This window comes from Rattus rattus, chromosome 9 (genome assembly GCF_011064425.1).
Source record: "Rattus rattus isolate New Zealand chromosome 9, Rrattus_CSIRO_v1, whole genome shotgun sequence".
Taxonomy (NCBI): Eukaryota; Metazoa; Chordata; class Mammalia; order Rodentia; family Muridae; genus Rattus; species Rattus rattus.
In genome coordinates, this window is record NC_046162.1 from 28,945,077 (window position 1) to 28,956,715 (window position 11,639).

At 49.4% G+C, this 11,639-nt stretch overlaps 2 protein-coding genes across 2 annotated transcripts in view; one reads left to right on the top strand and one right to left on the bottom strand.

Moving 5' to 3' along the window:
- Positions 1-11,639, bottom strand: part of Cyfip2 (cytoplasmic FMR1 interacting protein 2) — a 100,865-nt gene that overhangs the window by 36,647 nt on the left and 52,579 nt on the right. The window contains exon 24 of the mRNA XM_032913809.1: positions 9,359-9,446. Within this exon, the coding sequence (XP_032769700.1) occupies positions 9,359-9,446 (88 nt within the window). The remainder of the gene's footprint in view (positions 1-9,358; positions 9,447-11,639) is intronic.
- Fndc9 (fibronectin type III domain containing 9) lies at positions 4,492-9,236 on the top strand. Its single transcript, XM_032913808.1, has 2 exons — positions 4,492-4,670; positions 6,684-9,236. Exon 2 carries the CDS (start codon positions 6,691-6,693, stop codon positions 7,369-7,371), a length of 681 nt encoding a protein of 226 aa, XP_032769699.1. The 5' UTR covers positions 4,492-4,670; positions 6,684-6,690; the 3' UTR covers positions 7,372-9,236.

Below are 11,639 nucleotides of genomic sequence, written 5' to 3' on the forward strand. Positions count from 1 at the left end.
CTGTCTGGAGAGGCTTGGACCCTCTGGACCATGACCTAATGGGGATGGGTTGGGAAGAGTTGGACAGAGTTGCTATAATCAATCAGTTCATGGCTGAGACAGAAGCACAGTGTAGCTTGTGACGAGCGAGCTAACAAAAGGAAACGCCAACGGCCTCTAAAAGCTGGAATCCTGGGCAGTGATTAAAAGAGCGAATCATTTGCGCTGACATCTGTATCATTCTGAAGGCAGCTGTATGATATCGTAGAGCTCAGGGAAGAGATTTTTTTAAAATTGCCTGTTCATATATTCACTTTGATGGCATCCTCCTGTGTGACAGTTCTGAGGCAGGTGTACTCGGACTCCAGAGCACAGGATGTTCCCAAGAGAAAATGCTTGCTGGCAGGTCCCCCAGTGAGCTGCCGTTTCCCACAATTTCCTCAGTTACTTCCAGGCAGCCGCATGCTCTCTGCAGGGTCTCTCAGCTCTGTGCAAGTCCCTGTCATTCTGGAATCCATTGTGCCTTGTCTTGTCCCTCTACCTCTCAAGGCAAAGCAGGTGGGGTGAGACAGAGACCCAAATGCAAGCAGTGCCACTGGCCATTGGGGACCAGTCAGGAGCCCAGACTCTGACCACACGGCCTAGGCTTGAAGCACCATTGTCCTGTAATCCGGCTCTGGGAGAGTCCGGTCAGCCTGACTTTCCATCCTTGCTGTGTTCGGTCTCACGCTGTCATGTGAATACACAGAAGAAAATGGAAAGCGTACCACGTGTTGCCAGGGGTTATTTCTGGGTTGTGTGCTATCTCTAACCTTTCCATATCCTTTCATTTATGCACAACAAGTGATGCACCAGAAAATTAAAACCCACAATGCTGATTTAAGGGGGTGAACGAAGCAAGGCTGTGTGTGCAATTGGTAGTGTGAATCTTGTTTTTTTTTTTTTTGAGGGCCTCAAGGCAGAGCTTCAAGAAGCACAGAGAATAGTTTCGACCCAATGTCTTTCTCCTAATAGCGTGAGCTACTGTGTCTAAGGCCAGCTCGTTACAGACATGGATGCGGTCATCGGTACCGTAAAGCAGGCACTGCGGACGTCCGTGCTGTATCGCTGAGCATGGGAGAGGGAGGGACTGTGTCTAAGGTCACACATCCACAATTTGCCTCTGAGCTGGACATCCTAAAGCAGTGTTTCCTAATCTGTAGGTCACAACTGGGTGTGTATTATCAGATATCCTGCATATCGGACACTTATAATTCATAGCAGTAGGAAAATTACAGTTGTGAAGTAGCAATGAAAACTTTATGGTTGGGCATCACCACAGCCTGAGGAACTGTATCAAAGGGTTGCAGTATTAAGGAGTTTGAGAGTCGCTGTCCTAAGGCCTGCTACTTGGGTACCACACCTTCCCAAGTATCAACCTAGCTCAGGGACAGAGGCATACCCTCGGGTCATTTCCTCACTCCCAGTAGGCGCCAGGGACCCTCATTCGAGGTTGATTTCCATTTGCTGTGGGTAAGTGATAATACCAGAGCCAGGGACTCTGACTTCACCCCAGCCACTTTACGGACATGTAGCCTGAGGAATGCCGTGTCTCCTCGTGGGATTTGGTTTCACTGTTTTTAAGAGGCATAGCCCAGGATGACCTACAGCTTCTGATCCCTTGCTCCACCTCTGGAGTGCCGATTACAGGTGGAGCCACCACATCTGGGCGGTGAAGGGCCGGGCACTAAGCCCAGCATGCTAGGTGGACGTTCTACCAATCGAGCTACAACCCTTCGGTTTTTGGGAACTGGGAAATGAGGGGGCTGCGGGGCCTCACATTCTCCAAGTGCCCTGGTTCTTCCAGTGGGAGCAGATCCCACTCTGCGGGGGAAGGATGGAGTTTTGCCGCATCCCTTCTCAGGCTAACTCTACCATTTTTATTCCCCTCAGAGTAACCTTTGAAAGGACACCTGCGAGCTGCAGTGCTGGCCTTCTGTGGAGAGAGGAAGCCCTGCAGGGTGCCACCATTGGCATTTGAGAAGGGACTTGCTGTGGGTTTGCCTAGAGCAGGTTTAAGGCAGGCTCCTAGTGAGAGTACATGCCAAGGGGAAGACAGAGAGCACCTATCTGATCAAGAACACCGTGCACCCCGGGACTCCACACCTCCGGAGCCCCTTGCCCTGGCAGTGGTGACTCACTAGGCAGCCTCCTCTGGCTCACCAAGTGTCCTTCATAGCTTGACTTGGATGCTTTGTCCAAGAACCAAGGAGGAGGCCGACTTCTGAAAACATATCTTTCACTGACTCATAGTCACTGTATGTATTTATGGGATACGGCGTGACACTCAGCACATACAGATCTCAGCGAGGCCTGACATATCCATGACCTCAGACAGTTCTGTGCAGAGGATATTCAAAATCCTCTCTATTGCTACTCGGAAACAATGGACTGCTGTCCATCACAGCTATCCTGCCCTGCTGTAGAGCGCTGGGAGTTCTTCCTTCTCTCCAGCGGCACCTTTCCTACCTGACCTCTGTTTCCCACTCTCTCCAGGCTCATGAGACCCACTGCTTTCTTTTCTTTGGAATTAGCTTTTTAGTTCCCACAAAGATGGAAACGTATGTGTGCATCTTTCTGAGGTCGATCATAGCCAGAGAGGCATATAGGTGTGTGTGTGTGTGTGTGTGTGTGTGTGTATGCATGTAAAATCCAAATCTAGGGCTCCCAGGGTGAAGCATTTACCATGCAATTGTGAGGGCTGGGTTTAGATCTCTCGCATCTATGTAAATGCTGGGCAAACATGGCCTGCGGTGTAATCCCAGCACACAGGAGGCTGAGGCAGGATCCTCAGGGCTAGCCGGCTAGTTTAAATCAGTGACATCAGTGAGCTCTGGGTTCATTCAAGTAAGAGATCGTGCTGCGAGAGATTAGGTGGCTAGTGATTGAGGAAGACATCGGATACCCAATATCAGCTTCTGGCATCTGGATGGACATACACATTCACATGCATCCACACACATACACCAGAAAACACACACACACACACACACACACACACACACACACACACACACACACACACCATGTTCAGGCTCTTGTACAGATGAGGGTGATATATACTTGTAATGTTGAGGAGAACAGGAAGAGATTTGGGATAAACAGAGTCAGGAGTCCTCAAAGAAAAAGCAGACTGGGTCCCATCTGCCCCAAGAACACTAACTAACCAGCTTCCATTTCTCTCGTCAATGTCAGGTGACTGACTGGCAAGCGGCTGTTCCTATGTCTGTGCTGAGAACTCCAACCAGGCGGAGAGTGGTGCTAAAATTCCTAGAATGCCGTGACAAGCTGGCACAAACATGGTGGCTCAACAGTGACAGAATGCCTTCTCACACAGTCCTGTAGACAGGAAGCCCAAAGTCAACATGTCTGCAGGACTGCTCCTTGTCACCCCCACCCATGGTCATTGGCTTTTCCTCCTTCGTATGTCTCCATGGGTGCAAACCTTCTCCTTTCTCTTAGAAAGACTCCGGCCAATAGATTTAATCAAGGATGACTTCATCTTGAGATCCTTAACTAATTACTGCCCATGGAGGCTCTACTTCTGAGTAAGGCATGTTCTGAAGTTGATGTCGAGGAGCCACCATTCAACCCAGTTCAAGGGATATAATGGTTGAGCAATCTTGGCAAGGGTACAGGTATTTGAAATGTGTTCAAAGATTACAGATGAAGGAACTGGGATCCAGACGATAAAACAATCTTGCCCAGAACCGTACCAAAAGCAGTGCAGGAAGTGAGAAGGAGGAAGGAGATATCCAGGTAGGGGAGGGGTTACAGGGGAGGAGGAGAGGATGGGGGTGAGTTTGCGGCTGGCCATGGAGCTGAGAAGGGCATCTTTGCGTTGGAAACCACTGTCCACAGAACTAGATGGAGTAAGAAGGTAATCGCTAGTCAGCCTGCCAGGTGGCTCAGCAGTAAACCCCTTACCTCGAGGAGCTTCAGGACCCCCAGAACCCACATAAAAATGCCAGGCATTGTGGTGTGCGTTTGTATTCTCAGAGCTTGCCAAGTTCACCGGCCAGCTAGCCTTAGCCTGCTTGGTGGAATTCCAGGCTGATGAGAGACTTCGTCTCTAACGGAAAGTGGACGTTTTCCTGAGAAATGACACTTACGGCTGCCTTCTGATCTCTTCACAGGTATAACATGTACCTGTGTACCTGAACACGCACTCACATACACACACACACACACACACACACACACACACACACACAGAGAGAGAGAGAGAGAGAGAGAGAGAGAGAGAGAGAGAGAGAGAGAGAAACAGAGACAGACAAAGAGAGAGACATAGAGAGAGAGAGGGAGATACAATTCAACTACAGAGAAAACACAGAAGCACCACGAGAATATGCTATCCTGCAGAGTGCTGCCCATTTTTTGGCTCTAGGAGCCAAAGCTCCTTTCACTGGCAAAAGCCGACTCAGACTGGTCCCTGAAAGCATTGTGCGTAGATGCCTGCTGGTTGCCATGGTGAATGATGCTGATTTGAAGAATGAATAATGTGAGCACTGGAGGCGACAGTGGAATTACTCAGTGGCGAGAGAGACATCAAGGAGAGCCTGGTGCGGAGGAGGGAGGAACACATCATCTGGGATCTGGTCCGCTCTGTCTCAGAGGGGAGACGTCTAAACCAGATATACTGCGAGCATCAGGTAAGAGACACGGACGGCCGCCTTGGAAATAAAAATGGCTTTTCCTTTCACACTCTGCCTGGAGAGGGGCCAGGCTGTGGGGACCGGATAGCTAAAAATGGAAGAGTTTAGAGACAGGAGACAGGAAGAAAAATAAACACAGGGAGATGGATTCGTCCCTGGAAGCTGGAGATGCTGAAGAAGCATCCTCGGTAGAGGCTCTTTAAAATGTCTGCCGCAGGGAAGCCGGGCCATAAGACAGCCAGCAGCAGAGGGGAGTCAAACAGAAGGGAAGGTGTGTGACTAGGATTCCCAGTTACCCTGATGGGGGCGTTTTACAGAGCGCGGTGCCTGTGTATCACAGGGTATGAATTCCGCCCCATTTATGGAGGTTGGAAGTGTGTTTGTTGGACGTGTAGGTCCCTGGGTGGGGAGGTGGGCATGCATCGAGAGACCCGATGGGGAGTAAATCAGTTTCCTTCCAACACCCATCCCCGGAAGGGTCTGCGTACCCATGTCTTGTCTTTTGCATTGCCCATTTACTGGGTGGAAATTCCCAGCCACACGGAAAGGAGTAATCTGCTTTCTCAAGCATTTCACTGTCTCGAGAGATGAAAAGCAAGGATGGAAAAATTACTTCATGCTTGTTGCATTTTCCCCTGGCTTACCTACCCTAACAGCACAAGCATAAAAACAGAAATCAGTCTGGCTTAATCTTCACTTCCGGCTAAAAGTGCCCATTTGCACCATTTCTATCTACCGCGGCATCTGCACTTCTGGCTGGGGATGGGGAATGGAGGAAGCAGAGGGAGATGGGAACATATAGAGGCTGGCTACCCTTGTCTAGATGTTTGATCAGGGGGAATTCAGAAGGAGATCTTTCTCTCTCTCTCTTAGATAGAATGAAAGAAAAGCCAAAAACCTTGATGCCTCTCTCTTACCAAAGCCGAAAGGCTTACAATCTGAACAGGGCTCACCTGCCATACTGCCAACCAGGGCACCTCATTAGTAATAACTAGTAATAATAGTAACAATAATAATAATCTATTACTAAACTCAGTGGCTTTACGTTGACACACAGTGGCTGAGTGTAAGTTCTCTCTCTTCTCGTGAGCTGATATTCTAGGCTGCTCAATAATAAGGTGGAATGGAGTGTGTTATTGTACAGGAAGCCATTTAGCACAGCCTGAATGCACCAACTGTTTACTTGCCGTGGGTCACAACCTCTTTGGGGGGAGGTGTCAAATGACCATTGGAAAACACAAATATTTACATTACAATTTATGATGGTAGCAAAATTATAGTTATGAAGTAGCAATAAAAATAATTTTACGGTTGGAGGTCACCACTACATGAGGAACTGTATTAAAGGGTTGCAGCATTAGGAAGGTTGGGAACCAGTGGGTTAGAAAGTCACAAAAGTTGTAGTACTGTTGCTACTTTTAGAAGTCATGAGACTATTAGACATTAAGCTATCCTGGGAGCTGATGAGCTTGACCATGGAAACTAATTTCTTGTACCTTAGGCTTTGACAAAACAAAATACTGGCAGAGCCTTGAGGTGGATCGCTGCTGGGGGTGGGGGGGGTGGGGGGACCAGAGTGAGTCTCTGCCACTGGGCAGAATGTTCTAGGTAACAGTTCACAGCATTCGCAGCAGAGGCAGGAGGTCAGGAAGGAATGGGGCTGAGAAGCATAAGGTTCTGAGATTCCATGGAGCTCTCTTCACACTGCCAGTGTTTATAAGGGCCGAGAACAATGTTGTCAGTAAGGGATTTCAGTCAGGACGGGCTGTGGCTGGGACCATGCTGGCGCATCTTGAGCCTGAGGGCTACAAGTTTTGTCATGAGCCAGTCCTCATTCCTACCTGTATCCTGCTGCTGGTTTGCTAGCATAACCTCTGGACCTCCATTTTCTTTTGTCTATGTAATGACGTCAGTGTCTGTGGCCATCTCATGTGCTCAACCTACAGGGGCTAGGGTTATGTCCAATACTGAGGGAGGAGGATGTCACTCTTCACTGTGATTTGGTTCCAGAACCGGGATGAACATTGAGGTTGGGAACGTGTCTTATACAGGAGCCATCGTCTCCTGGTCATCCTCGGAGCCCTGCTTAGAGGACTACTACCATATTATGTATAGGCCCAACTGGAACAGTATCTTCTCCAGCTATCTGCGCTATAGCTTCCATCGCGAGGAGAAGGTGCCTCGAACCATCACCTCAGTGGCACTGGAACACCTCGCTCCTTCCACTCTCTACTTCCTCTGCATCAGCTGCAAGAAGGCTGCCTTCCCATACAGTCACTACTGCACCATGTTCCACACCCTGGATAAGAGTCCGCTGGCTGCCGGGGGCTCCCTGGTGGACCCCCAGATTTCCCTTTGGGTGCTGATGGCCATCCTGCTGGCCTGCTTCACTGCAGTGCTGGCCTTCATCTGCCTCCAGTTCTGGTGCATCCGTTGTCACGAACCTCGGTGGTCTTATAGAGCTGGCCACATGGAGGAAGCCAACGGGTTGGTAAGATGGCCTGAGGAGACCCCAGCTCTTGGTCAGAGGGAAGAAGACCTGCAGGGGTTCCCCCTGGAGGAACTGCCACGCAAGAACTCTGGGGCCAGAGCTGAAGCCGAACCGGAAGCTGAAGCCAGCCAGGATGTCTTAGATGTGGTGGCCTTAGCTAGAGAGGTTGGTGACCAACCAGCCATCCTGCCTCACTATAAGGAGTGAGCAGCGGTAAGGAGACACCCCATTTCCCTAGGCTTAAAATGCTCTCCGTAATGGTCCTGTGTGAGAATTTGCCTACAGACCTCCTGCTTCTGTCCTCTCACATGTCAGTGCTGTATAGATGCCATGTGACAATGGTCCCCAAGCTGGAAAACACAGACCCTCAAGGCACGTCAGGGGCAGACAAGGCCTTGTTTCAGTATTGTCCATTTGGAGGCCTAGTGAAGATCTGAAGACCTGTTTCAATATTAAAATCATGTGATGGACAGGAAATGTAGCTAGACCTGAATCTGGCATAGTACTTGGACGAAATGCTGGGACAGGGGCCGACCATGAGCTACGTTTTCAGTCATTCTTTGTAAAAGGTCCCAAGGCCCTATTCTAACTTTCAGGCAATCACACACCACATCTTGCACCTCCAGGTTCATTAAAAAAAAAAAAAAAAAAAAGCCACAGACTGGCTTCTCACTATTTATCACTAGCAGTCAAGGCCTTTTATTTAAATAGAACACAGCTTTAGAACATAGAGTCCTAGAAGATAGCTTTGTATTACCCCAGAAACAAAAACCCAGGCCCCTGTGGTTGTAAATAGAAGGGAGTAGAAGTAAGACAAAATACAACACCCAAAATAATATTAAGTTTGATGACCACCTTGCCAGTCAATGAATGACTCTGGGCTTAAGACCTGCTCTCTGGTGTTTGATACAAAGGGAGGCCAGGCAGTGCTGAAGAGACTAGCGTTAACATTAACATAAATGTCTTCCCTTTATATAACATAAGGTTCGAAAGAGAACAGGGAAGGGAAGTGTGATTTTTAGTTTGTGACCCATGTCTGTGAGCCTCTTGAAATGACCTCTGCAAAGCCCTCCCCATTCTTCCCTTCCCCCCCTTCCTTTTTCTTTTTTTTTTCTTCTGTGTATGGGGGTGCAGTCTCACAACAATCTTGGCTGACTAGAACTGGCCACGTAGACTAGACTGTCCTTGAACTCGGAACAGTTCCTCTGCCTCAGCCCCTTCAGGGCTAGGACAGGCGAGTGTTACCGCACCTGGATGAAAAGCTTCTCTAGGTTTGAGAAAATTACCTTAAATAGTTTGACCTCTCTGGAGAAGGCACCTGTCCCCTCTAGCATCCTCCTCATACCTGCTAGGTGCCCTAGCCACAGCTTCTCTGGGTTCACCGCACTCCTAAGGCTCTCCTGACCTCACACCATCATAGTCAACCTGGCTTATCTCTGCTTAGTTTGGAAACGGGGTCAAAGGTGGCTGTTTTTGTTCTGTCAGCAAGAAAATCACTGGCCTCTTCTTTTGGTGGGAGACATATTTCTCTATTCCTTCCTCATGAGCCCTTACTGTCAGGACTAAATTGTACATATGGTGACCTTGGTGGGACTTGGTGGAAGCGATTCCCCTTCACAACTGTGGGAATGAGAGTATGGGTGGATACAGGTTATGTCTCTTCACCCCTGATGGGCACTGAGCATGTACAGTCTAACCCATGTCTGGCCTACAAGGGCTATATACTAACTGCCACTGAGTGAATGGGCAGAAAGCCTGAGGACTTAGAATGGACCCCGTGGGGACAATTACTTGGCATGAAGATGTGCGCATGTGAAAAAGCCACATGAGGTAGGAGACCTTCCTCTCAGAGATAGCTCCAGACCCCTACAATGGCCTTCAAGCTCTGTCTGCAAAGCTCTAGTACTTACAGAGCCCAGAAACTGGGAAGCCACAAGGAAACTCCCCATGTACCCACTGACCCACCAACCTCGGCATAGTGCTCACCCCTCACCTCGGCTTCTGCCCAGCTCCCTCCTGCCAGAGCCTTTTACCCTATCCCTGCCAGCTCTGAACCAATAAAGACCGATGTACTTGCAGTGGATTCTGCCTGGTATTCAATGTTCCTCTTGAGTAACACGCCCTGTGGCCTTGCTGATTCTGGGAACACTTTTCCATCTGTCTATCACAGGGGAGATGGGACAGGACTGTTTACCTTGGATCCGTAGAGGTAGTAAGGCTGGACATTGGCGGGCTTATCCCGTTGTGGTTCTTGGGTGAAAGGGATGGCAGTGCGGACAAAGCTAGAAGAAAAGAGACAGGGAAGCAGTTAACTGAGCCCTGGTGACATCCTCCAAGGGACAGACAGCAGGTGCCCCACGCGCTGACACCTGCAGCAGGTCCTAGGTGGCTGCCTACAGGGGAGCTAGACTTTCCTGATACTTCCTCCCCTTTGATTACTGCGTGCTTCCCCATGCTTCTCAAAAAATGGGGAAACTTGGGGGCCAGGAGGCTCAAGAGTCAGGGTGGGTCTGAAGATGGCCACCTCTGGGGCTCCGTCTGCCACCTCCAGTCTAGTTTAGACGCTGAGTTAGTAAACTCTTCCTGTAAAGGGCTAGGCAGAAAATCCTTCAGTTTTGCAAGCTGGAGGTCTCTGCCAGAAGGACTTGCTTGCTCTGCCCACAGGCATGAAAATATCACAGACAACAGCACCCTCATGGCCATGGCTGAGTTCCAGTGGAACTGTGAATTTTAAATCATCTTCACGCCATGACTACTACTGCTCTTAGGGTTTTCCCCTAATTCCCCTCTAAAGATGGGAGTGCTGGGTTGGGGAGGCCATGGGTGGTTGCCGTGGAAACATGAGGACCACAGTTGGGATGCCTGGATCCCAGGGAACAATGCTCAGTGGCTGCAGCTGCTCCCCTATAATTCCAGCCTCAGAAAGTGGAAGGTGAACTCAGAGACTCCCCAGAGAAATCCAGCTCAGCAACCTAGCTGAACAGGCGAGCTCTGGGGTTGATTGAGAGAGCCTGTCTCAGTGAAGGGGGAAGAGCGCCGAGGATGACTCCAGTCATCAGCTTGGGGCTTCCATGTGCGTGACCTCATGCACATGCATGCACACTCATATACTTGTATGCCCACACGTTTCAAACATGCATACAACAATACACACACACACACACACACACACACCACACAAATGGAGGACACAGAATCCACTCCAAAGAGATGGCACCATTCCCAGTATATGGGCTATTCATAGCCAGTCTCGGTTCATGTACTGGTGTCATGGCTGGTGACAAAATAGGGTATATAGTTTGTGATCAAGCCATAGTACAGCCCTGACTCAAAATGTGCTATAAAGTCAAATCTTTATAAAGCTGAGCATATCTTGCTCCATGTACAGATTCAGGCACATCTGTGTGTAGCCTCTTCCCATATCTTTCCATTCATCCAGTGTGGATTTAGTTCACACCACCCTGGGGCTCAGGGGCTCAAAGACTTCGGCTGCACACATTTTCCAGTCATCCTTCTGTTCTAGTTTGGTTTGTGAATACAGGTGATAAGGCTCTGTGTGGGGAAAGGATTAGGTCTTCTCTGTACTTCTGTGCCTGCCCCGGAGCTCAAGGAGGCAAGTTCCACTCTGCAAAGAGGCCTGTTTTGTACACACATGTTCAGGTATGTGCATGTCCTCACAAGTGGACAGTGTGATCAGGGCACCGTCCTTCATCAAACTGTCTCAGGCCTCCTGAACACATGATGACCACACCATGGCCTAGGGAGCCTATGGTCTGTCCCTACTTTATCTTCACAGCTGCTGCGGGGGTCCCAGCAGGCATTACATCCATCAGAGAACGATCCAGGTCAGGTGAGAATGAAACAGTTTCCGCTCATCTTTAGCTACCTGGGGCTGGGTCAATACTTCTGGACTCTGACACCAAGTGGAGTCCCTTCCCTCCGTCTCTCCCTCCCTCCCTCCTTCCCTTCCTTCCTCCCTCCCTCCCCCCTCCCTCCCTCCTTCTTTCCTTCCTTCCTGTCTGTCTGTCTTTCCACATTTAAACACAGTAAGACTTTGGGGAAAAGTTTTCTTGTGGCAATTATCACAACAAAGCTTTAGGCATGGCTACATCAAATCTCCTCTGCCAAGTGCGTCTCCTTAGCGGAGAGCCCCTGTGACCTTTCCTACAAGAATGGGTTCTACTGACGGCAGCAGAACAGCACTCAGGATAAGTGACTAGGAAGGACGGGTTTATACCAAGTATGGCAGCTAAGTCTTTTACAAAGTACACGGGACCTTTTTTCATGAGGATGGGTTCTACTGGCTGAGGAACAATACTCATCAGGACTCTGGGGGTTTTGGTGAGGGCTGACTTTTCAGAACAGCAAAGCACACCAGGTGCTAGCATATCCATTCCCAGGTTTCTGGTTGGAAAATGTCAACTTCTTATAGTGAAGTAAAAAGCCTGCATGTTTAATATTCTGGCTTTCCCAGT

What these genes read in the sequence shown, in the direction of transcription:
- Fndc9 (XM_032913808.1), top strand. Translation starts at nt 6,691, where the DNA reads ATGAACATTGAGGTTGGGAACGTGTCTTATACAGGAGCCATCGTCTCC.